Source organism: Pelecanus crispus, chromosome 5 (genome assembly GCF_030463565.1).
Source record: "Pelecanus crispus isolate bPelCri1 chromosome 5, bPelCri1.pri, whole genome shotgun sequence".
Lineage (NCBI taxonomy): Eukaryota > Metazoa > Chordata > Aves > Pelecaniformes > Pelecanidae > Pelecanus > Pelecanus crispus.
The window spans coordinates 79,737,194-79,764,161 of NC_134647.1; the positions used below are offsets into that span (position 1 = coordinate 79,737,194).

Sequence of the window (26,968 nt, forward strand, 5' to 3'; positions counted from 1 at the left end):
GGGGCTGGCGGCCTCGATGCCGCCGGCTCTCGGCTACCCCGCGCCCCGCCGCTCTGGGCCCGCCGGGCGCGGCCCCTCTGCCGCCGGGCGCGGCCCCTCTGCCGCCGGGCGCGGCCCCTCTGCCGCCGGGCGCGGCCCCTCCGCAGCCGGGCGCCCCGCAGGAGCGGCCGCTGCTGTCGCTAAGCCCCGGGCAGCCGCGGCGGAGGAGGGACCGCAGCCGGGCCGGGTGCCGGCCAGCTCCGGCCTACAGAAGCGGGCGGAGGAGGGAGCCCCGTGCTGCTGGAGAAGGGCGGGCGGCGGCGCCGGTTTCTCTGCATTACAGGACTGTGTCCCATCAAAATGTCTCAAGCCCGGCCTGCAAAGTTGCCTGCTGTGGTGAAGGCTGCTCCCCCAGCTTAGTAGCGCGTCCTCCGTGCTGCCAAGTCCTCGCTGCTCCTTTTTTTTTTTTTTTTTCTCTGCTCATTGGGCAGCGAGGCAAGTTTTGTGTATCATTTGCGTCTGTGCTATTTGCTATAAAAATAGGTGCCCTGCCAGGTGCGCTTCTGAAGTAAGCGAGTTGCGTTGTGTAAGAGATTTTTTGGCAGCTAATGTACAGCAGGTTTTGCCAGCTTTCGTAAGTGGCAATTCATGAAGCGTCTCATGCTTCATGAATGCATACAGAACTCTTTTTTTCTTCAAAAAGACAATCTGTACAGCGTAATTTTTATCTAGTGAACGTGGGAAGAGGTAGCGTGCAAAATGTATGTTTACATTTGGAAATTCAGTATTTTCTTTTTTGTGTTTCCCCCCCCCCCCTCCCTTTTTTCTCTATTTGCCTTCAGTATCTTTAAAAGTATCTTTGCAAATAGTATTCACGTACATTTAAAAATGTTTTAATATTAACATTTATTTTAGCCATATGTGTGGTACCAATGGACTATAGTATGTGGACTTGCTCTAAAAGTGCTGCTGCTGAAGACCTGCTTGCAAATTTACAATCATTACAGAATCAGCTGAGAAGAACTGAAAAAAACCTACAAACTGTAGAGGAAGAGCTTTCCAGGTATGAGTGTGTTTGGGAATGAGAACAGCCCGTCTCTTATAGTGTAAATCTGTCTTATTCAGTGTAATGGATTATTGCAAGTAGCTCCTTTTGTGTTTTTCTTTTGAATACGCTTTATGAGCAATTTAAAAATAATAAAGAGAAAACAGTGTAGCAACTTTTTACTCTTCCTCCTAGCACTAGTGCAAGTGAACGTTATGGCCGCTGCTTCGATGAGGCTGTAGACTTCACTCTGGAGGACCTTGTTCAGCCTAACTGCAACTACCAAGGCTTTTCTAACTGTAAGAAGAGTACTGGTAAAACACCTTGCCAGGATTTTCAAAGAAAACCTGAAGTAAACACTGCACTTCATTACTTATTTTTATTTTTTTTTTCTGTTCTTTGCTATGTTTATGAATATTGTTTTGGGGGTTTGGAGTTGATACACTCTAGCATTGGGTGATTGTATCAACGGAGCACTCTCAACCATAACGAGCTTTAAATACATTTGTTCTGCAGAGTTTCCATTGATGTATATATTGCTTACATATGTGTATATAAGTGTGTCTATATGTAACACCCCCCCCTTTTTTTTTTTTTGTTTAGTCTTACTCAGTATCCATAACTTCTGATAAAACTGTGGAAGAAAATGAACATCTTAAGGAGAAGCTGAATGCACTTCATGAGCAAAATGCATCTTTGGCTTCTCAGAACTACTACCTAAAGAACACAGTGGAAACAATGAACTTTGAATTGATGCAGTCAAAAACAAGAGTATGTATCTTTAGTGTATTCATGAAAAAAAACCACAAACCCAAAACCCACCCCAGTGACCATGACTTTTGAGTCTGTAATTCCAAGCAGAACATGCCATTTCTTTGTCTCGTCTTAATCTATCTTAATTCAATATTTAAAGTTTAGTATTCTATTTTTTATAATACTTAGCATTAATCTTGGAACAGAATAGTTCGGAATCTATTTCTCCATGAGCAAAACAACTATCTTAGTTATGAATTCTATCTATTCATGTTCCAAAGTTTAATCTAAAGCCAGTAAGTCACAGAATGAAGAATACGCTATGTAAGAATATAGTTCAATAATGTATTTAGTGCTGTACATTCCTGTGTCTGAGCTACATTACGATTAACATGAATAATAATGGCACAGTAGTCATTTATCTAGGAAATGAAAAATGTTGACCTTTCAGGTTGGTTTGATAACGCTATTTTGAAAAAGTGAAGCTGAGTTAGAAGGAAATATTGTATCTAATAAATCATTACTGATTTAATATACACTTGTATGTACAGTGTATATGTACAGGATGACTATATTCTTGTATTTGGTTATAATAAAACATATATAAATAAAACATAAAACATATCTATGCTTCATGCTTTTTGAGTGAGAAATGTTATCTCCAAGACAGTACAAATAAGTAGATAACAAAGCGTTTGACTGTCTGACATGGAAAGAACAAATAGCGGAATATAAGCTTGTGGGGAAAAGCAAGAGATCAACATGTAAAGAAAGCTCTCTGCTAGACAGCATATCACACTGGAACAGTGCTAGGGAACTGGAAGGATATTAAATGTGCAGAAAATTGGAGGTCAGTTTTTGTAGATGAACAAGCATCTTCTACAGTAAGCTTAAGCGCACTGTGTCATTTAGTAAGCAGATTGTTCTTATGCATCTCACCTGAAGGTATATGTGCGAGTGTTAATGAACCCCTAAATATGTTTGTGTTTCAGATTTCTTACCTTGAATCGGCTTTAGGTACACGTTTAGTCAGCATTCCAAAGTTAAAAGAACAGATTGTAAACTTGGAAGCAGAAGTTTCAGCTCAAGATAAAATTCTGAGGTAAGAAGTGTACTTCTAAATCAACATTTTGTTGTGGTCTGCTTGCTTGTCCAATCTCTCTTTCAGGATGACATAATCTGGTAGTGTGGGTCATGTAATCTGGGGCTTCAAACTTTCATTTCGGAGCCATATATGAGAGGAAGGTGTTTTGTTTTGTACTGATATCTTGTATATGGGGAATGTACTTCAGGAAATGGAGAAAAAAATAAAGGCTGGTGAAAGAAACCAGTTTATAACGTAAGCTAAACATGAATGTACTCTTATAACTGACTAGAGCACTTGTATGCTATGTGACTGCATATCTTCTGTAGTAAACAAGCATACATATTTCCAAACATGACTGTGCAGCTTGTAGTGTAAATGATTCTTTCTTCATTAATATATTAATCAAGGCAAATGGCCAAATAAAGCTAATGTAAACAGCATCTGGAGGCTGTCAGGAAGGCATACCTGGCTGTCAGTTTATCTTACAACTTCATGCTATATAATATTCAATTAATAGCTCGATAGTCTGTCTTCATAAAACAAATAAAAATACTTATATTTTAGTGTTGTTTCCCACATGTGTATCCTGACCAGTCATACCTCTTGCCAGAAAAATGCTGACTTCTATATTCAGATCTCATGACACAAAGTCAGCCATCAGGGTCCTTGGCAGTCGTGACACCTGATGCCTCTCGATGAGGTTCGGACACCACTCCAGACTGCAGACATAATCCTGGGCAATCTGGAGACTACGGGTGTTCCAAATCCGGTTTTGAGAGTTGCAGTGTGTTTGGCTAGCGCTTCTCAAGCATCATGTGCAGAAAAGAACAACAAAAATCTAGTTTCTTTACAAAAAAAAGTTCCTATTTTTTAATTATGCTTTGTTTATTTGCTAGAGATGCAGAAGATAGACTAGATCAAAGCCGGAAAACAGGAATGGAAAGAGAAAACATGTTGCAAAGATATAAAAAGGACTATAAAAATCTGAAAAAGGAGTTAATTGAACGAAGCAAGCAAGGAAAGAGGTAACTAAGTAATTTTAATAAATTGAATACAGAATAATAGTGCATAAGTGGTTTTTTCTATTGGCAGATGTTTACTTTGTGGAAGCAAATTATTTCTCTGCTTTATGAATGGTATTTTTTTAAAAAATGGGGAAATTCTGTGTGAAGATGCTTATTATTTAAATAAGCACTTTTAAAATCTTGACATTTGCTGGTAGTTGCAGGCTGATATTGTACACTAGTAACCAGTTTAGCACCTGTCTTTTCCCTTCAGAACAATTGTACTGTAGTAGAGAGTTGAAATATGTCCAGAATATAATTTTCCTGAGTTATTTTTGACTTTTGTCTTGCAAGAACCTACAGCGTATGCTCAGCACACAGTATTCAACAGTACTGAGTGCTGTATTTTGGGGGTTGGTGTGAGGAAAGTGATTAAAGCACAACTTAACTGAGAGAACATTTTTATGTTATCCTTAATCTTACTGATCTGTATGGTACTATTGAAAAGGGTGCTGTGATTCCATCCCAATCCCCATTTCCCTTTCCTATTGCTTCCTTTAGCCTAGTGGTTGTGTGGCTACTGGGAGGGTTAGGTAATGTCCTTCAACTGTTGGAAGTTACCATATACAATCCTATCGCCTCTGAAATGTAATTTTAAAGAAATGAAAGGAATAAATAAAAAGATTCCTACCTGCCCAATTCATTTAACTGCATTACTTGGGGCAAAAAGTAACTGAATTAATGACTTAAAAGGCTCAAGAAATGTTTTCCTGAATGCAAACCCCTTGTTTGGCTTGTCTATCTACCTGTGAAATGACCTCTAACCTTCCTGTAGCTAGACAAATGGAAATATTGTAGGGCTTGCACCACTGGTGAAGAAATAGGTGTTGATTTATGTTCACTGTTCATTCAGAGCGCGCGGGGTTGGAACTAGCTGTACTTAGTTACTAGTTGCAAATAAATATTTTGGTACTTTAGAAAAACTGAGCTTCTGCCAGGTGTTAAAGGCAACATACGGTGTTATAGTTAGTATTAATTATTACGGTTTTCTTTTAATCAGTAATTAAAACCACTTACTATTCTTTGGCCAAGCAAACTGAAGTGCTTTAGACTAACACTATTTTGTTTGTTATTCTGAAATCCCTTTATCCCCTTCTCTGAATACTCTTGCCATCTGTAAATGGGCAGTGGTCCTCAGACTGAGAAGCACCGATCTGAGGGTACGCTGCACTTAGATGAGGCACTTGCCCCATCCCCACGGTTGCCTTAGTGGAAGAGAAACAAATGTTATTGAGCAGCGGTAATTCTTGCGTGCCGGTGTTGGGTGAGCTGAACAGACTGCATACCTGAGCTGCCCCCGGGTTACTGTTCCAACTTTTTCCCTAGTGAGTAATGAGAGGGGAAAGTAAGAAAGGGGCGGGGACGTGGAGTAGTAGAGTGAAATAGTAGGCAGTCTGGCTTGCTGCTCTGAACAGTTGCTCACTTAATATCCAAGTCTCGGCTTCCTTTACTATTATTGATGCCATCTCTCCAGTGTCCCCCAAATAATTTATCCTTTGACCAGTTCTTGTCAGTCTCACCATAAGTGGATCATGAGAGCTCCCTTCAGTGTGAAAATCTTTTCTAGTTCCCCTTAAGCAGTTGGAATTTTAAGGAGCACTGCTATCTTCTGCTTCCTTACTATGCATGCTATTCCAGTCCCTAAAATGGGCTTTTACTGGTAGGGACAGGAGGCTGATTTGAATCAAACTGTTTTTTGAAGGGGAATCAAAACTGTTTATTTTTACATTCTTAGTCTTACTGGAATTTTGTTTATGTTAGTATGCAAAAATGATATTTAACATTAATTTATGCCTCTTGAAACTACTTTTATCTATGGCTTGGAAAGTTGGAAGAAGAAAGGAAGTTACCTGGAGCAGTTAATTTAGTAGTTGTTTTTAGTAACTGGAGGAGATAGCTACATAATGATTGAAATTTGTGATTTTTAAAATTCGTATGCTTCTTTGCAGAGCAGAACAGCAAAGAAACGAAGCTTTGTTGAACGTGGAGGAGCTGACAAGAGCTTTCAAAAAGTATAAAGAGAAAATAACTGAAAAATTAGAAAAGGTAGGAGTTTTTTCTTCACTTGTTTTTGCCATGCTATTAGGATTTTGCTTCTTCCCATAAGCTGGGCAGCAAAGAGCAATGAGTTCACCAGTGGGTCAATCGTTTCTGCTTGCTGGTGGCAAAGTCCTAAGAGAGGTGGGACAGGGTAAGCAACTGTTTGTGGTGATAACTTCAGTTACCCAGTTTTAAACTGTCTTCTCACAATCTGGACAGTCTGCATCTTTGAGGTATCCTAATACTGCTGTTGCTTCTTCTGTCTCTTGCTTGCCAGCTGGGAATTTTACATTTTCGAAGTATATGATCCCTTTAAAAGAACTCTTTTGACTCCACCTGTATAACCTGTTCAATGAAACACAGGCTAGAGAAGAGCTAAGATGAAAATGAAGTAATTTCCCAAAGTTCCAGTAGTCAAAATTGTTAATGCTTTCTGTCTTGTGGGAAGAGAAAATACAGGCCTGAGACAGTTAGCTCTTACAGAGCATTTTTATTTGATTAGACTTCCTTCCTTGTGGAAGGAGATTGACAACCACAAATATGGCCTACAATATTAAACCAAAATAAAGTTACTTTTTTCCCAAATGACAGAAAAAAAAAAAAAAGAAAACTTCTTTGCCCCTCTCCTTTTCTTCATGACAGCGAGCAATAGAATTATCTACAGGCTTACCAGAAAGAAAAAAGAAACAGCATAGTGTTTATAGTATTCTGTTAAAAAAAGCCTGTTGGCCATGGAAGCTTAGATTATTGTTGAACAGTAATGAAAAAAATTGCTTTTTAAGGTTAAAGCTGAAGAAGTAGTCTTGGGAAAACGTTTATTTAATTGTGAAAAAGAGAAAGAGAAGTTGAATGAAAAGTGTGTCAGCTACAAAAAGGATCTAGACATCCTAGAAGACCAATTAAGGTAACGCAAAGGCTTTTAAAAATTTCTGTACAGTTATTTGAGAAGAAATTGCATGTTGCAACTGTCACTGTGAACGTGCTGCTCAGTTCGCGTAGTTCAAATGAAATCAGGACTGGCATCAGTGAACATTTAGGATCAGTATCAGCAATACAACAGACAAACCATAATACTAAACAGGTAAAAAATATTAGCATACACTTAGAAATTTCTAAATTCTTTTGTCTAACTAATCCTTAAAAGTTCTAATCCTGCACGCTGCCACATATTCACAGTAACAAGGAACACCCCACCAAGCCTTCTGGGAGCATGGGTTCCTTTGCTTGCACACTGCTTCTGTGGGAGATGTGGGTACTCGGGCTTTATGTCTACCTGTTCTGCTGCCTGCAGTCTGCTAACACACATGCCAATGAGAAAGCACCCTAGGAGTTCACTTACACGAGGTGCAAGTCCCTGCTTGTTGCAAATACATTGCCAGTCCCTAGCTAGAATGAAGGATACTCTTGGCATCTGATGGGGAGCCTGCACTCAGGCCAGAATAGAGGTTGTGGTGCTGGCTGCAGCTTCTGGAAGTGTCAAACCAGGTTTTGACTGCTACTGTCTTTCCGCTCCAAGGTCCTTTCCTACTGTTACAAATCTGTGTATGTTTCTTTCCAAGCTGAACCCCTGCTTTGTTTCAGAAGTCTTTTGGTAATTCCTTCATTACTTTAAGGAGGGAAGCCAACCATTAGCTGGTTGTCTTTAGTGTTATTAGGTTTTGACAAACACCTTCTCAGACAGTTTTGGGTATCCCACTCACACGCTGTCCACACCCACATTCCTGTCTTAATTGTTTTTTAGGCCATTTTGGCAAGGGTGGGCAGTCTGTGAGCACCCTTACACTAGCTTGAGCCTGTTTAATAGCTCTCTGCTGCTGATGGGGGTCTTTCCTCTAGACTACCCTCTTTTCTCTGCTAACTTGCACCAGGTTTGGCACTCATCAGGATCTTTGCCGAGCTAATTCAGTTTTCTCAATCAACAGGGACTTTAAAAAGTGTATAATTTGTGATGGGCTAAAAATACAATTGCTCACTGTACAGTCAGATGTGAAGGGTGGGAAGAAATAGGACCCCTCCCTCTCTTGTTATAGCAGAATGTTCCACTAGCTCAGTCTTGGTACGTTATCTTCATCCACTGTCATTTTAGGTATAGTTTATTTTATCATGTTCTTAAATTTCCTTGGCTTCAGTACAGTTAAAGCCACCTTGATCTGTTTCATATCAGTGACTCTTCTGATAGCGCTTAAAACTGTATTAAGTTGCTTAAGAATGAGAAGTAGTTTATTCTCTCCTTTTGTTTGCTGACAGCCGTTTGCATCTTGGTCCTTAGGAACAGGGAAAGCTTAGTAAAGCGGTAAAAACTTTTCTATCTTTTGCATAGGGCTAATCCTAGACTTTGAGAGGGAGGAAACTAGTAAAACAGTATAGTTACAGTGTGTTCTTCTAGTACTTTTAATAATGAAAATCCTAGTCTACTTCTCTCTGAGCTATACCTTTTAAATGGTATACCTTTTTTTAGGAAATTAAAGGAAGAGAATCATAGCATAAAAGAAGAAATTAAGACTCTGGAGGCAAAGAACACTGAAATGGTATCGATGCTGAATCAGTCTGATCAGAAGATCATTGAGCTTGAGAGTGAACTTAGTGAAAAAGAAATAGTACTTAAAGAGAAAAATGCTCTAATAAGTGAAAACGCAGAGCTGAGAGCACTTACTGCACAGCAACATAACCGCTTGAAATTATGCCATCAAGAAATTGAGGATTCAAGGGAGGAGCTCAACCTACTAGAAACCGTTATTTCCCAGTTGTCTCTAAGTTCATCTGAAAAGGTACAGTAACAGATACATCCTTACAAATTGTACTATGTGTCTTAATTCTAACTCACATTGCATGGAAATCCTGTGACGTTCTTGAGAAATAGTCTTCAGTAAAATATCTTTGGTTTTCAAGGTGCATGGATTAAATGTTTTCTTAATTTAAACATTTTACTTTTGTCTTCTTGTTCAAGAGCAAGGAGTAGGTGCTTTGGAATTGATTAATCAGCAAGCATTTAAAATTACACTTTCTGTTGCTCTGTTCTCTGTGTCAACCTCAGCAATGGCAAAATTAGAGCAGGAGAGATCTTTGTAGGAACTTTTTTTTTGCTGGGAAAGAGAAGGCACACCTTCCCTGACTGCGAATGACCTTTTGTTTTATCAGGATGAACTGTGGCTTATGAGCCTGAAGCTTGTACTGGTGAAGTTTGTCACTAAACTGAGTGATTGGAAGAGTCATGTAAAAAAACCCAAAGCTGTGAACTGACTGGGCTTACTGGAGGAACTGTTTGGGAAGTCAGGAAGGGCTTATTTAGGAGAATCATTTTAAAGATCAAGTTACCCAGACTTTTAACATCCTGGCGTATGTGTATTAAAAGTTATATGCTAGTATAACATGTGAATTAATCATGCTGTGAAGGAATAAAAAGTCGACTTTTGCATTGATCTTGGTTTTCCCTTAACTTTTAGTTTGAATGGCATGACTTGAAACACCAGCTATCCAGTTCCTCAACAAAAGCAGCTCTCTCTGAATCTTGTCGTGAATCAAATAAACCTTTGATTGCAGACCTAAGGTATAACTTTCTGGTTACTGAATTATGGCAAGAATAGGCAGATAATAAGGTGGTATTAGAACCAGCAGGTAGCAAGAATGTTGAATAATTGTCTTCTCCTTTATAATAGCATTAAACTGGCAACGAAAGAAGCAGAAATTCAAAAGCCTCGTGCAAACTTAACTGTCTGTAATGGAGCTGAGCATCTTTCTAATGATAATGAAGGACAAGAAAACAGCAGGTTACATGGCCTGGAAACAGAGCCTGTCAAATTGATCAGAAGTCAAGGAGGTAAGCTTACCAAAATAGCTGTACAGTTCTGTCTGATTAATCCATAAAATATGAGGTTTTTGGTGGGGTTTAAATAGTCTTGTGTCTGAATACTATATGTGTTAGTTCAATATGCTGTCATTAAATTGTATTTCTCCTCTCTTTGGTTTGTATGAATATTTGTTTGAATGCTGGTTCATATGTTCTTTTATAAATTAATCTTAAATTTTTTTTTTCTACTTTGAGAAAGGAGAAAATGTCAACAGTTGGAACTTATCAGCAAGCAATTTGAAAAGGAGAGGAGAAGATTCCAGAAGGAGATAGAAGAGTTACGCACTAAACTGACAAGAGCAGATGATGAGAATTCGTCTTTAAAGACCAGCATGGCTCAGAGAGCCAGTCATTTTCAAATCATACAGGAAGACCTATTGAAGAAGGCTTCAAAAACTAGTAGCTTAGAGAAAGAAGTAAGTTTTTAGCAGCACTGAAAAAATATGTCACTTTTTGTTTAGTTCAGTAATCAAAGATATTTAAGACTATAGTTATGGAAAAACTGCGGTTGCCATATTAGTTTTAAAATCTGGCTTATTTAAGAAAAATTGGAAAGAAAGTTTTGAACAAGCAGAAAAACTTTAAGATAGCAGCCTTAATTTGTTAGTTGTCAGAAATCTCATTTTAAAGCTGATGTAGTTAGTGGGCTTTACTACTACTATTTTGAGGTTTTTGTGTGTAAAATATGCACAGTCTTGCCGCTTTTGTATGGTTGAAGTAATGTATAATCTTAAGAAATAGATGTTGAAGGAACAGTTGTATTTTTCCTCATTAAATGTTAGTACAGTTGCCAGAGATTCACATCATTACCAGAGAGTCACAAAAGAAAGAAATTAAGCTTCAGCTAGCTCTTCTCTGGTTGAAGAAGTTAAAATGTTAAATGTTAAAGTTTACATCCTGGTGCTAATGTGGTTTTAGAATTCCAGGACAATGGGATTTGCAGTATTTCCTAATAATGGCCATAAATGTTATAAATCTGTAATAGCTGATTCACTCATATGGCACTGATAATTATCATGAAGTGGATAAATTTGAGGTAAATTGTCCTGAATTCTTCTCTGTAAGTAATAAAGTTTAATGATCATACAAAATAAACAAACAAACAAATAAGTAATTAAAAATACTAGGAAATAGTAGCTAAAACTGAATTGGTGGTAAGAAAGTATATACAAATACTTGAATAAACCTGAAACAGTTGTCTTCATGCTCTTTTGTGCCATATTTAATTTCAGATAACAAAGAAATCTTCTCAACTTTCTGCACTTGAGAAACAGTTGGAAGAAAAGACCCTTGCTTATTCCGCTGCTGCAGCAAGAAGTACTGAGCTGGAACAGGAACTCATGGTAAAATGGTCTCAGTGAGAAACTACAGTTATGTAAAATGACGTAAATGGAGATTAAAGTTCAAGTTAAAACAGTATTATTTCATGTATTCAAAATGGATAGACTTTCAGATCTGCTAAATGATCTGTGCAGGTTTTAGACAGTGCAGTTTTTAAAAAAATGAATAATCTTGTTTCAAATAAAACATCCCTTTTTTCCTGCTTTTGAACATGGCAAGTTATTAATGGACATATTACTCTTTCCTTATGATACATGCAGTGAAAATCTGGTCCTACTGAAATCAATTGTAGCATTGCCATTGGTTTCAGTGAGATCAGAATTTTATCCTCACTATGAAAAATTTCTTTTTCTCTTTGTCAGAATTAAGATTTTTCCATCCTTTGAGCTCACTCTCTAAAATCTCTTTTTAATCCCCACTTAGTAAAATTCCTTTCCCCCCCCAGCAGAATAAAACTACTCCTAAAATAGCATATGCATGCTTGGTTTGGCCTATAGGACGAATAGGTTAGAATGTACTGTGTTGGCACTGTTGTCTATTTCTTTTTCTGAAGTTCTCAAGTAGTCTTCTGCATGAAATTATTAGAGTAAGAGGTAACAGAGGTGGATTCCAAATGTTAACTAGGATATTGGACAAATCACTTCTCTGTTTCTTTTTTTTGTTGTTCTTAAACTGCGTATTTTTAAGAAATACATGTAGACCTGAGGATAAAAATGTCTTCTAAGTGGCAATAAGTGAAGAAGGTGATCTAGCACTTGGAGCACTGTAAATTCCCATCTGGACATTGTTACACAAACTTCTTTAGTTTTGGGAAGGGGTCTAAGGTTGCTAGAAAAGGAAAATATTTATGTGGTCCCTTTCAAATGGAAGCCTGTATTTTAAAGATTCCATCTATCCATGGGAACATAGAATTTCTTTTTTTCTTGGTCAGAAGTTCCTTGCTCTAGTTGCTGTATCTGTGCCAGTAGTCCACCTTGGCAGACACCTTGTCTCTGTGTAGCGGCTGCATCTAGTGGCATTCCATACCTATATTATAGGTGTGAGATCCTTTGAGATGAAACATGCTGTGTATAACTTCAGTATTTTCTGTCTTATTCTCTTATGAAATCTAGGAACTCGCACATCAAATAAAACCCTGTTTAATATCACACCTAAGTATTTTTAAGTCCGCTTTGTTGTTGCTGTTTCCCAGGGAAAAAACAGGCGCATTCATGAGTTGGAAACAACTATTAGCGAAGAACATGAGCAAATAACTTCTGCTTTTGAAAAAGCCAAGTTGGTTCACCTTGAGCAGCACAAAGAGATGGAGAAACAGATTGAACTAGTAAGACCTTCCTTGTGTGCTAGTATGTATGAATGCATTTTTCCTGCATTATTTTCTTTTGTCTTTTTAGTACTTCTGAGGCAGATGTCCAATTAAAAAGTCATATCATCTTCTCCCAACATTTTCTGATTTTAGTTAATTTTTGATCTAACGCTACACAATCTCATGATTTCCCCCCAAGATACGCATATCCTCTTTTCTGCTAAACTGAAGAGGAATAAGGACTTAGGAAGAATACTGTTGTTCATTGCTCCAAACACCTAGCACAAAAAAAAAAAAAACCCAAGGTATAGCTTTTTTGCCTATGGGGGTTAAAGCATGGCAGCTGCTAACAATATTTTCTCGTTTGCTGAACCTCTGCCAGCCTGAGCCTTATGAGCATCTGTGTTCCGGAAGAACTGTCAGTAGGGTTTTTCAGTCTGTAGAGAAGAATTCTGTTGCTTCATGTCGGTAGAAATATAACCGTGGCTATTTCTAGCTGTTAAAGAAGCTTGTCATCTTTTACTAAGGAACGTATACATGTCTTACTGTCTTGGCTGATGACTGCCTGCCCTCATTCTCTTGATTCTCCTGTTGCTTTAAAATATTAAGGGTTTGGGGTTTCTTGATATTTTTAATACTGTGCAATACTGCTGATGGCAGCAATATATTTGTTTTTCATTCTTAAAGTGGAGGGTGTATAGAACTGAATGACATATTTAGATGCACAAATTCTCTGTAAAAGCTTATTAAAGTAATAAACCATGAATTACTTATGGACAGCTTCAGACACAGCTAGAGAAGAAACAGCAACAATTCATTGAACAAGAGAAAATAATATCTATTTTGCAACAAGATGTTATACATAAACAGCATCACATTGAATCGTTGGATGGGCTGCTGATAGAAAGCAGAGAGGTAAGGTTGGCTCTTGGCTTTCTTTACATGCAAATCAAACAAGTGAAAAATAATGATGAAAAGCATATCCATGAACACGTGGAAAAATTGGAGAAAATGAAAGATGCTTATGTTTTTGCTTAATTCTTGTTGAGTAATTCACTGAATCTAGCATAGTCCCCAGCTACTACTGCTGTAAATTGTACAAACTTTAATGACCTTTCATTATTTTCGATCTTTGCATTCTCTTTATGTCTCTGGTTTGCCCCTTGGGCTTCTTGATCTAATCAAAGGAAAGAGATCTGGATAAAGAACAATTGCGTCTATTCTGCACTAGGTGGAAAACCAAGAATGTTCCATTATGGCAATGCTTTATTCCTTTTAATAATTGCTGCTGCTGCAGAATATGAAGGGACACCTGTCAGGAATCAAATTCACTTCAAAGTATGATGTACACAAACACAGTATACAAGCAGTTGTGTTTTAAATGCACTGATCTTTTTTTTTTTTTCCTGATTCTTAGTATGAGTTTTTATTAGTTAAATTACAATTACTGTGTTTACATTTTGTTCTTTTGAATAAAAAAATACGTGTACAAACAGGAAATGGAAAATCAAAATGTCAAGAAAGATCAAGGACTGAAGATGCTGAAAAGTCAGTTAACAGAAGAAACAATCAAAGTTAGTAATTCTTTGTAATTTTCAAGTAATAGTTTTAAAGTTTGTGGTAATGGTATATTTCCTTTTATCCTCTATAGACAAACTATATTAAGGCTGCTTTATAGAAATTTGTCTCGCATAAATATTTCAGAAGTCATTAACCTGAAATCTTTTTTTTTTTTAATTAAAAGAAGTATGGTGAAACCTGCAATAAGATATTATGCAATGCATAATTGCTTTATAAAATTGCTGTAGTAACAAATAGGGCAGATTTGTGCTTGTTGAACTCTTAAAGTAAAACGTTGTCTAACAAAGGTAATGTTATGTAGGCTTTTGCTCTAGATACAACACATATTTTAGACAGATGTGATACTATAATACTGGTCATGTTTTTAGCCATCTGTACCTCTTCCTAGTGTTTGCCTGATAAATATTTTCCATGCAGCACTTGCAACAGTATTTTAATTAACCATTACCATGTGATGATTTACCACAGTCCAGTTTCAAACAGTACTAAATTTTAGGATATCACTAGGAGAACATACTGGGTACTTAGCTGGTAGCATGCTCTTGCTGAACTTGTGTTGGACCAGTTTTCTCTCCAAGCAGCTTTGTAGTATTTGGGATGTTTTCCAGAGATTTCAAATTAGGACCCATGATCACTTCTCTTCAAAAAGCTCTTGAATCAGGTGGGGAGAGAGGTATAAAATCCAATATGGTTTAGAAAATTGGTAGCGTTGAAAGCAGTAGCCAATCTGCAGCTAATTCAGCACGATTCTTGTTGATGAGAAAAGTTGTCTTAGCATTGAAACCAAATAGTTAAGAAAAAGTTAATTACTGTGGCTTAAGACCTCTGGGGGTTTGTTTATTATAATTTTTATCTGTTTGAGGTTATAAGATATTTGTTAGAGATTACTCAAATCCAAACTAATAGTAAAAGGGTAAAATAGATTAACAGTGTTGACATTGCTAAAAGCTTTTCCTTTCCCTTTTGGTAGAACTCAGGCACAGTCTCTCAGTGCAGAAAGGAAAAACAAAAAGCTGTTTAGTAGCTTTCTGAGAGGAATTGTATTAAGATCTGAATATTATTTTTGAAAAAGACACCTGTCACAACTTACATGATGATCATTCCAAATTTATTTATACAATCTGGGACATGGTTTAGTCTGGTCTACCCTTGATTGGTTTAATGTGGACTTGGTAGTGTAGGTTAATGGTTGGACTGGATGATCTGAAAGGGCTTTTCCAACCTAAATGATTCTATGATTCTATATGTAATGTTTAATATGTAATAAATTGTGCATTGGGCATATGTTTGCTTTTAAATTCTAGCTACTGCCAAATACTGGAATATTTTGTCATAACTGAGAGTCTCATCTGACTTAAACACAGTCTAAAGTATTGTAATTTAATTTCACAAATAATTTTCATTTCTGAATATTATTTCAGTTTTTAAGTTTATCATAATCTTCCATGCCTGTTTTAATACTCTTTAGATAAAAATGTAGCTTTTCAGACATTTTACACAAAGATGTTTTTAACACTTTTTTGTTAGACTAGTTAATAAAAATCATGCCATGCAATTTTAAGTAATCTGTTACGTTCAATAGGTGAGACAACTTGAGTCGGCACTAGACGTATGTAAGGAAGAAGTTGCACTGTATTTGAGCCAGTCACAAGAAAATAAGGAGATGTTTGAAAATCAGCTCAAAAAAAAGTCTGAAGAGGTAACAGCTTGTTTTAACAACTCTTTTGTATTGCAGAGAACACTTATTATGAATGAGTTAATCTAAAAGTTTGTGAAATAAGAGACAAAACGTTTGCAGCAGAAACTGTGAATAGGAAGTAAGCTGGGAAAAGACTATACATTTTTTGAGGGTAAAGGGGAAAATCATAACTAAGAAACAGTGGATAAGCTTAGGGAAAAGTAGTACCAAGGTAAATGAATTGCTAAGAGAAGTAACAAAATCAGAATTAAGTGAAAGAAAGCATTATCTTGGGGGAAAAAATGGAGAGTGCGCTATTGCAATATGAACTTAGGTGTACATAATTGATTTGTGTTTGAAGTGTCTTAATTGGGAAGAAGTCCTGGGCATAAGAAAATTTTTACTTCAAGCCCCTGAGTTTTATCATACTTCCCACTACTACATGAAAGCAAGAAAGAATTAAGTTTAAATATTATTAGTACGAATTTTTATTTGTGGGGTTGCCTAACCGCATGAACTAATTACCATAGTAGGCTGTTCCTGTCAGCGCTGCCCTACCTGCTGAGATAGGCTTTAGTCAACTGGAGATTACTAGACCCTGTACAGGAGTAACTGGATGGAAGTCTGTTGTCTGTGTTATACATAAGCCTGTGATATTTACTGCTGCTTTCCAAGCCCTAAAACCTGTTGTTCTTATATGTCATACCGCATATGAAGAGACTGGATGCTGTGTGGAACTCAAGGGTAGCAATTGAGGCTTTGTAACTGTGACCAATGTTTTCATAAATAAGTGACAGTCACTACTTCCACTTTGGGGTGAGCAGTTAGTGATTTTTTTGTTTGTTTTTTTAATTTTTTTTTTTAAAGAACCTTTCCTTTTTTTCCAAAAATTCTTGTCATACGTCACTGAGAAATCAGGCCATTCAGCATGTGACAAGTTAGGCACTCAGAATTCATGTCTTCTATTTGAATGACTATTGTCATAGAGGTAGGAAGAAATAAAGGGGAGGACTGAGAACAAAATCTCAAGGAGAATCCAAGGACTTCCTGAGAAATAAAGTAAGAAGAGTGACAGAAAGAAAAGTAGTTCAGTAATTTAGAAATGAGAAATCTTTGTTATTTATGTTTTTAAAATATTGACCAGTTTAGGTATATTTAGAAAGCAAGAAGTCAAAAACTGGGGCTGATGAATTGTGAGATGTGTTGAAGCTGTAACGCGACTAAATTCAGAGCCAGAAGTTTTACTGAATCATAGGTGTGATTCTGTGCCCGTTAAGAATGAAGAGAATAGCTGATGCAAGTGCAAATAAAAATGTTTTATTGTAATGGAAAATAAATGTGTTTTCAGGTTCGTTATTTACAGGAAGAAATAAAACTAAAAGATCAGAATATTCAGGACACAAGTGAACAAAATATTCTCCTACAACAAACTTTGCATCATCAGCAGCAAATGTTACAGCAAGAAACTATTAGAAATGGGGAGCTGGAAGATAATCAAATTAAACTTGAAAAACAGGTACAATATGATGAGAAGGGTACATAAAGACAGATAATTATATCTAAAGTAAAGAGTTTAGTAGTTTGTTTTGTCTTAAACCAGGTCCTGTGCTATTAGAAACTCTAGCTAGCATTAGAGTGGCTAAGTACTTGGAAAATCAAACCCTAGACTGCAATTAAGGAGAGGTGTATTGCAATTCAGAAAGTTGAATCTTGTTATATTTACTCGAAACTATTTGTCTTTCAAATGTGACTGCAAAGTTCTAGTTTTAAATTATATAAAATTGTAGACTATAAGGAAATCCGTGATGTTAAAACTCGCCATGTGAGTTGCAAGACAAGGATGTATGTTTCTTTGGTATGCAATTTAAAAGTATCAACACTTTTTAAATACCATTTTAAATAGGTATCCAATTTGGAACAAGAGCTTCAGAAGCAGAAAGCATATGCGGAAGATGAGTTGCGAAAGGTAGAGGAGAAGCTTTGCCTAGCTGCTCAGGAAGCAGATTTGAACAGACAGAAGGTGGATGAACTTAATAGTACAATCAGGTAGGTTTAAAATAACTGCGAGGTATATTCTGGAGATAGACATATCAATAAGAAAGATTGCTGCCTGAAATGGTATTCAGCTATGTAGTCATACAGTTCAGTCTCTGTATGAGCATAGACTCAAAATCAGAAGAGGAGTTTCCAACTGCCACAGGCGTGAGTTTCCAACTGCCACAGGCGTGAGTTTCCAACTGCCACAGGCGTGAGTTTCCAACTGCCACAGGCATGAGTTTCCAACTGCCAGAGGCATGAGTTTCTGGAACAGTCTTCCAATGGAATTAATGCATGGCCCAGCAACCTAGTTAGCTTTAAGATGGCACTTCATAATGCAATTCAGTTCATAAATATGTCAAGTTGCTTGTAATTCTAGATAGTAGATTCTAGGAAGGCTGGGTAGTTTTACAAAATATGGTTTTGATTGTGAGAAAAGCCTACTTAATACGACTTTTTTTTATTCCTATTTTATTCTCAAATGCTTGTCGTCTTAGAGCATGTAAGGACATACATATGTCACTTTTGTTATTGAAAGGTTCATTTTGTTTTGGTTGCTTCTTCTTTTCAGACAAACTAAATTGGAGATGGATCAGTGCAAGAATGAACTTACTGGCATGGAAAAAGAAGTAGTGCAATTAAAACGAGATGGTGAAGACAAAGCAATGCAGATAAATCAGTTGGCTATTACTTTGGAAGAAGCACGATCAGAGCTCAACGAAAAGGCAAATGAGGGTAACATCACTATTTTTGTTTCTCAGGCTTCCTTTCATCATTTTGTTTCTCTATGTATTAGATTAGACACTCTTCCTTTTTCCCCCCTGTTTTATAATCAAGTATGTGAGAATAAAAATATAATTTTAATGGAGGGGTTACTTTTTTTTTAATACGTTGGTAATTCCGTAGTTTTCAAAGGACAGGAAAAAAAAAACCACCAATAAAAAACAACTACCCTCCCAAAGACTTCCAAAAAACCTCCAAACTTTTTTAACGCAGGTGAAATGAATAAGTAGTTGTCCCTGTAAATCAGTACTGCAGATTCTTAATGTGGTAATTGAACAAGACGCATAGATTTAATAAAGGCGTATGCTATTTACAAAAATTCGGCTCTTTAAAACAAACAGAAAACCCAGAGAGTCTATGGAAGTAACAAACTTCCCAACCCCTCCTCCTCCATTTAATTTTACCATTCTTTTAAACCGGAGGCTTACTAGCAATTCTGCTTCCATTTTCCATAGCACTACATATTGAGTTACTCTGTTGTCTCTGTACGTTCTCCTTGGCCAAATGTTTTTAGATATGTCGTCATAAGTCAATTACAGGTTATGAACTGAATATAAACAGCAGACTTAGGTGCCATGAGAAGGTTGTTGTATAACCTCAGAAATCACAGTTTTTCTAGATTTTCCTAAAAATAGTGATACTGAAAATTCATTATAACCACAAGTGCTAGTAGGCAGCAGTGTTGCATAAACACTGACTTACTGATGATTAAACATTTTGTGTTTCGTGTTGTGTGTGTAAAATAGTGAATGATTTAGAAGATAAGCTGCTTCAAAGTGAGACTTGCCACAGGGAGGCCTTACAGAAAATAGCAGAACTAGAATCTGCATTACAGAATGCCCATGGAGAATTAAAAATCACTTTAACACAGCTTCAGGAATTGCAGGATGCATTACAGAAAGCACAATCCTCTCTGGAGGAGAAGCATGTTGCCATCATGGATCTAACAACTGAGCTCAGGTAAGCTGGTATCTTTTCCATCATGAAAATTTAGTTGTGTTAGTTTTTCCTTAGGAATACAAGTAGTTTGGATGGTCTTTTTTATCTTTTTAGCAGCTCTCTATAATTTTTAGGTGGTTTGTGGCTGTAAGATAACTTTATACAGTAGCTCCTCAGCTCACTTTTAATTTCTAAAAGTGGTGCTGGATTTTTTTTCGGAAACTTGTGTTTTAAAGTCTGCTGAAATTATTTTCTGAATCCCAAAGTTGTGAAATAATTGTAAGAGGAATTACCTTCTTTTATAGTGAAATGGTCCAGTTTCCTTTCTGACCATAAATTAATGATTCTTTCTTTTGTACTGTTCTCTTTTTAAGAACATGTTGTCCTGATAACTAGTTAAATAATTTGAATAATGAAGTTTTTGGGAAATTTCCACCTGGAATATAGTTAAAAGAATTATTCCATCTGGGTTTGTTTCTTTGCAATCAATTAGTTGATTCATGTTTTTTAAGTCATGATTTTCAAGCTGGATACTTCAAGCTAAGCAACTGAATGTGCATTAAGCAATTAAACATATGAGAATTTCAGGTATTGCAAAGGAGAAATAGAAGACAAAAAACAAGAACTCCTTGACATGGACCAAGCATTGAAAGAAAGGAATTGGGAACTGAAACAAAGAGCAGCTCAGGTCAGATTGCTTTAAGTATGTTACTGACAATGATCCTGTTATGTACTAGATAACTTATAAAAAGTCTGCTAGGTTTAATTGCCTTCGCATCATTCCAAACTGTACTGTTAATATAGCCACAGTGTCAACCTCAAAACCAGCTGCATGGTACTGAAGCCTTATGGTACCAAGAAAATCAGGTTGTGCTCCCCTAAGGGACCACAGACTACTGTTCTGATAGAACAGAAGCCTCATGCAAACCTGTCCCATAATTCTTCCTTAGTAATAAAGTTACAGGACAACTGTTGTCGTCTTGATGTTTGATAAAACAAAGGCAAGATCTGCACTGAAGTGTGCTTGGAGAGATGATAGATTCCTTTCCTTGTTTGCACTGGAGCATATTTGATTAGCTCTAAAGCAGCCTCTAAATATGAAACAGTACCTTTGTTGCGAATAAATTTCTGTAGCTCACTTGAAATATTTTCAGTCTTCTGGTTTGGCTTCAGGATTTGATACCCATCATGGAAAAAATATTCTGTCATTTAAAATTAGCCTTCTAATATCCACTTCCTGCAGGAGTTACCAGCTTTTGTATTTAAGAATATTTGAGGTGCAGAGCAAAGGAGGGGTGGGGATTTAAAAAAAAAAGAAAAAAAAAATTCAAAAATCTCTTTGAGGAACTGACACTGTAAGAAGGTCAGACTTTCCAACCTTCCAATACATTCTTGCCACAGTACCCTGTGAGCTGCTCCGGGAATTCATCAAAGCAATAGGATTTTTTTTGTTTTGGCAAAATTTGGCACTTTCTAACCAGATGGATTAGTATACTAAGCTACTCATTACATTCTGTTTAAAAATGAGAACTAGGTTTGTATTCTGTGTATCTGAGGACCAAACATATACAGTTATGGATATACATTCTTCCCAATTTTTCCCTTTTCTCTTTGTGTTTGGCCCCAATTTTCTAAACGAGACAGCTAGGGTGCATTTTTATATTGACTGCTTGAGAGAATATTGTTGAGACGACAAAGGATTAGTTTCATTCCTTTTGCTGTCAAAATAAAGTATTTCCTTTTCTTCCTTTCTTATCTCTAGATTACACAGTTGGATATGACAGTTCATGAACATAGGGGAGAAATGGAACAACAAATAATTCGATTAGAATGCAATTTAGAGAAGTCGGAGTTAGAAATTAAGGAATGCAATAAACAGGTAATTCTTGCTTGAATTAAAAACCCAGTTTTCCCTAACAAAGGGCAGCTAATTCTATGAGAAAGTCTGGTCCTAGGACACAATAGCTGGCCAGGTTTAATCTAGAAGAGTAAAACTGGTGCCTTATTGTAGGGAGAGGGAAGGGAGTACCTGAATATTAGCAAAAATATTTTGTGTTTGTCAATTAAAACTAAAAATTTTGCAGGGAAATATCAGTATAAAAATGAAAATGTTTTTTTTTTTTGCTTGATATGATATAGCTCCCAAAGTGCTCATTTAATAAAGGAAAATATTGAGAAAAATAAAAATAGAATAAAAAATTGACAAGGGAATCCAAACTCACAGGAAATACTGATGGTATTTGTGAGTTTTGTTTGGGGTGTGGTGTTATTTTTGGTGGGGTTTTTCTGTTTTGTTTTGGTTTTTTAAATAGTCCTGATTTCAGTAAAATATCTGTTCTGATTTAATTGCATTTTCTGTTCAGATTGAGAGCTTAGAGAAGAAACTCCAGCGTTCTAAAGATGAGCTTCGTGAAAGAGAGTTTGAATTGCTCCAGAGAGATCAAGAAATAAATCAGCTGAAGAAAAAAATTGAAAGAAAACAACAGAGCCTAGAAGCTCTTGAAAAGGTAAAATGTTCCTTGGATACACAAAAAATTGCCAATTTTTAATGCCATTACTGTAACTGCCTGGAAGGAACGATATGGTATCTCTTTAGAATAAGTGTCGCTACTTCTCCCCAAGTAATTGTATTGTATATCCTGGTGTTTGCTGAATCTTAATACCCTAAAGTGAAACCAGTTTAATGATTTAAAAATTACAAATTTAATGGCACACTCTTAATTGTCTGCTTTGTGGAGAAATTTGAATATTGATTATCTTTAGTAACCTGATGTTCTGGCAAGGGACATGGTCTTCCTTGAAATGGAATGAAACAATATGCTGTACGATGAGAGTTTCTTATGACTTAGGTATCTGTCTTGTGAAAATAATTGCATCAAAAGAGCACTGAGATCTAGCATGCTTGTAGGAATGCAAAGAGAGAATTTTTTGGCAGAATGAATTGGAGCATACAGATAGAATAGCAAAGATCACTCATTTTACTTTATGAATGATACAAAGCTTTGGTTTGGGGACTGAATCAGTCACTACAAGTACAAATGCAATCTGAGATAAACAGGCTCTTTTCAGAAATAAGTTATTTAAAAGATGCTTGCCAGCTAGAGGTCAACACCAAAACTGAAATGGCTCCTGCCATTTTGATTATGCCATGCTTGTGCGTTATTTCTTTCCCTAGGATAAGATATTGGAGAAGTCTTTTTTTGCCTGTGTAGTCACAGATTTGATTTGTATTCTAGATCACAGGGGCTTGGCTGTGTTGCAGCTGAATGTAAAGGTTCTTTCACTGCAAATTAAAGCCATGTCATCTCTTCCATCTTGATTTCTGTTAAAGGTTATTTATGACAGTCGAGAACAGGACAGTGCCTGCTGCTACCCTCCACGGATATCATTAACATATTTCCAACTTCTCTTAAGACTTTGGGGATGATTCTGAAAGAAAGGAGTTCCTAGCTAGCCCCTGTACAACTGCTGGCCAGACCCTTCCTTTCCAGACAAATTGTCTTGTTACTATTTTTGCTAAGGAATACCATGCAGGGGGAGGCCCAAGAATGATCTAAGAAAGGCTTTGAAAACAGGCCTGCTCCAGTAATGTTCCTTTAGAGACTTGGGATGAAGGAAATGAAATTTCAAGTTTATTTTCATCGTAGTTAAGTAGACAAAACACTGGATTTCGGAAGCATTCTGCATAAAATACGAAATACTTTGCTGAAGGGTTCTGGTTCCATTTAGAATATGATATGGTTGCTTTGTTTAAAAACTGTGTATATTAACAGGATGTAAGAAAATACTTTCTCCATTAGTAACACATTGCAGACTGACCAGTCTTCCACAGGAACTTTCTGTCCTAGTTCGAAAAACTCAATTACCTAATCTACCTGGGGAAAAGGGGTTGTGTGTTTGTGTGTGTATGTGTCTTGCCCCAGGGGTATAGTCAGTATCATTCTTTTTCCCCTTAATACACCACCTTTCTTGCTTATTACAGGAAATATATTAGTTCAAGGAAGGTATTGTTAGCTAGGGTTGATTTCTGTCCTGGTCCACTCTGCCATTTTGGGACTCAGGAAATAACCAGGTCACAGATTTTTCAGCTGAGTCGTTCTTTGTTCTTACTCTGCTTTAATCTGCAGTGAAGATCTTCTAACAGTACAGCACTCTGCTACCCTTAGAAGTTGTAAGTATTCCAAATAAAGGAACTGGAAACATCTCACTGAATGTTCAGAATGTCTTTCTCATTTTTCTGGGAAACTGAAGTAATTTCCTTTATTAAAAAAAACAAAACAAAAAAGCCAAAACAAACCCCCTCCAAACCAGATTTGACTTACAGCAAATTAATCTTTTGTGGTGACTGTTCTGTACTGAAATGAGAAATAAAATTGTGTTAAAAATGGTAAGTGATGTAAGAAAAAATTAGTGCTTACAAAGATTGATTTTAAAAAAACAAAGTAATTTTTACATTTTTGTAAAAGTATACATTGTAAAAAAAAAATTAGAAGTTATTGTAATATTCATTAGCTGTAAGCTTATTATGTGCTACTTACAGATGTCTGTGTGCTCTATTTATAGCATTCCTCATAAAGAATAAGCATCTAGCTAAACATGAATAGGGACAACGTAATCACTTTTGTATTTATAATTAACAGGAGCCATAGATATATGTGATGTTGTGAAATATCAGTGGCTGATACAGCCTCTGTTGTGCCCCAGTGCTGGCAAACGTAAACATAGCTGCTGTGGATCATATACTAGAGAGACCATTTTGATGATCACCTAATACTCCTATTTGGCTTTTTCTATAAATGAATTGTCAAATAATTAGGTCCAGTGTGTAAGCCTGTTTTTTAAAGGGGGGAGGGGGAGTTAACCCTCTAGAAATTAACAAAAAAAAAAAAAAGCCCACAAAACCCCAATGCCAAACATGCTGTGTTTGGCTACATTTATTTCTGTGTACTGCAGAAAATCCACAATACTTACATTAACGTTGATAAGATTTTCCTCACTTTGTATTGGTAGAAATCATTGGCTTTTTTTCCTCTTGATACTTGATACCTTGATACTGTTGGTAGTTACAAACACTTCCTGAATCGTTAGAAACTGAAGTTGTTATGTACTTAAACACAATAATGCAGTTCAACACGAAACCTTAAGCCTTACACAGAGGAGTTATTTCAAAAGACTGTGCTCCTTTAAACTGTACAAACTTTACAGGGATTTGCATATGAAGATTTCTTCTCAAAATATTCTGCATAATATTTTCCTACTTATCTGCTAGAACTTCATGTATGCTGAAAAATTTGTAAATTATACTCATTTTGAAAGCAAAGTCACTTCAATTACAAGAACAGTGAACAAAAATGCATTAATAACTTCAGTCTAGGGGGCAGAATTTGAGAAAGAAGCCATGGACTTGAGAACTGCAGCTAGTTTTCTTGAATTTGTAAGATAAATCTTAATAATGAAAAGTAACATCTGGGTACAAATGGGTCTTGGTACAAATGGATTTAGATATGGTAAATTGAGTGCAGGAATTTAAAGGAAGGTTCTGATCACAGATACTTTGTTTCAGGGGCAAGAACTGTGAAGGAAGGAATGTTGCCCATTGGACAAGCAGCAACCCAGGAATGCTGTTGCTGGCATCATAATCGTGCATTCAAAGAGATTTTAACATTGTATTTGTAAATAATGAATGTGGTTATTTGTACTGATGCAAATGACAACCTTTTTATTTTTTCCAACTGGTTTTGAGACTATTGCCTTGATATAATAACATCTTAATTTATTTTTGAGAAATAAATTTTATTTTTTAAGTATCTTGAGTTGCGGGAATTAATTTCAGCTGTCATTTTTGTCCAAGGATTTTAAACTGTGTAGTTGTGTTTCACATCTAACTTCTAATTAAGAGCACAATGGTATTACCTTATTAAAAATTTTTGTTTGGGAATATTTTTTTTGTTTTGTTTTGTACACATCCAATGTTACAGACACAATATCTTATTAAAATTGTCCTGCTTGTAAGATGTTTTAGGACACTGGTTTGATCGTAGATATTGGCAAAACCTTCTTCCTTTACTCCAAGCAATGTCTTTCAGATGCGAAGGGTTGTGGGACAGGGCCATAAAGCTTGAAGTTCCCCCACACCTCCCCAACCCTGACTTGATACTTCAGAAAATCAAGTTAAAGTTATTTGACATAAAGCAGAGGAACAGAATTTAATATATTACGATTTAAAGATTAGGCTTAAGTTAAGGGGTTTTGTGTATTAAAAGCGTATCATGGCCAACAAACCTATCTGTTGTATTTCAGCAACTCTGCAGGTGGAAGTGTGCTAAACTCCTTTCGCTGTTTATGCAAACACGTTTCACAAATGCAACCGTTCTACTCTAAGCGGTTATACAAAACCAGGCACGCATTTTCCTACCATTGGCAAGGTCAGGATACACTCATCTAAAGTATTTCTGCAGTTTCTGGTTATTTTGCTATTATGAAAATTATGATGTGGCAAAAAAATACTGTTTACTTTTGGAGGTAAATATACTGTATGTTTTAAATCAAGCTATATGTTTCTCTACATAATAGTAAATGAAAAATATTAGAATTAGTAAATGAAAAACATTAGAGTTAGGTAGACCAGTGTAATAATTGAAAAATACTAAACTACTTGAATTTTTTTCCTCTCTTTAGGCAGATCGGTTTTCCTTCAGGCTAGAAATCTATGCATCAAATTTCAGACAGATTATTTTTTTTTAAGCAAAGGAACGTGTAAGACCTTCAAACCAGGACTTCAAGTAGAAAATATAACTATTCTGTAATTACAGTTGCATCACAACACTAGTGGAATTCCACTAATGTAGTGTTGCATAAAGCCTTGCTTGCTCCTCCTACATGCACTAAATATAAATGTGCATGAGCAGCCAAAGCAATTTGCCTAATATCTGAATCGGCTAAATAGCATTTGCACTAAAATCGTGTATCTGGATACTAACTTCTCTGGGAAAACCGTGGGTCAAGTAGAATCATAATTACATTTTCTCATTAACTTTGGATGCTGTCTTGCTATTTTGTTGCTTGCCTGAGAAGTTAATGATTCCACTTGTTATACTGTTCAAGTGAATGTATTTGTTTTGGAAAGGAGGGACTTTTTTTTTTTTCCTAATACCATAATTTCAGTTCAGTGTTCCTGTAGACTCCTACTTTTCTTGAGTTACTAGCCAATTTACATCTATGCAAATCCTGGAACACTGAGTTCATTCTTCTGAACTGCATTACATTAACATGGGGTTATTGAATCTTGGAAAACATTTTTCTGTGTATAGTGGCGTTGCAGTTAGCTGAATGCTGTTCAGAAGGCTAATTGCTTATTAAGGTGATTCTTTCTCTGTCAGTCGGGATGAGTTATAAATGTCACAGGAGACTGACTTTCTTTCTGAATGTAGTATGCCTACAGTTACTGTACATTAAATGTGAACTGCACCAAATTGCCAGTCCAAATAT

General features: G+C 36.4%; 1 protein-coding gene across 1 annotated transcript; it reads left to right on the plus strand.

The window, feature by feature from the left end:
• The first annotated feature begins 904 nt into the window (after positions 1 to 904).
• CCDC18 (coiled-coil domain containing 18) lies at positions 905 to 25,217 on the plus strand. Its single transcript, XM_075710679.1, has 24 exons — positions 905 to 1,042; positions 1,226 to 1,376; positions 1,628 to 1,795; positions 2,770 to 2,879; positions 3,761 to 3,889; positions 5,878 to 5,974; positions 6,751 to 6,872; positions 8,427 to 8,736; positions 9,412 to 9,515; positions 9,625 to 9,785; positions 10,011 to 10,231; positions 11,048 to 11,158; positions 12,349 to 12,480; positions 13,243 to 13,377; positions 13,959 to 14,036; positions 15,626 to 15,742; positions 17,070 to 17,237; positions 17,625 to 17,767; positions 18,330 to 18,493; positions 19,288 to 19,501; positions 20,069 to 20,168; positions 21,243 to 21,359; positions 21,844 to 21,987; positions 25,044 to 25,217. Exons 1-24 carry the CDS (start codon positions 912 to 914, stop codon positions 25,056 to 25,058), a joined length of 3,342 nt encoding a protein of 1,113 aa, XP_075566794.1. The 5' UTR covers positions 905 to 911; the 3' UTR covers positions 25,059 to 25,217.
• The last annotated feature ends 1,751 nt before the right edge of the window (positions 25,218 to 26,968 follow it).

What these genes read in the sequence shown, in the direction of transcription:
- CCDC18 (XM_075710679.1), top strand. Translation starts at nt 912, where the DNA reads ATGGACTATAGTATGTGGACTTGCTCTAAAAGTGCTGCTGCTGAAGAC. An exon ending in CTAGTAGCTTAGAGAAAGAA is followed by an intron (nt 10,232 to 11,047) that starts GTAAGTTTTTAG and finishes ATTTAATTTCAG; the next exon opens with ATAACAAAGAAATCTTCTCA. An exon ending in CAACGAAAAGGCAAATGAGG is followed by an intron (nt 18,494 to 19,287) that starts GTAACATCACTA and finishes TGTGTAAAATAG; the next exon opens with TGAATGATTTAGAAGATAAG.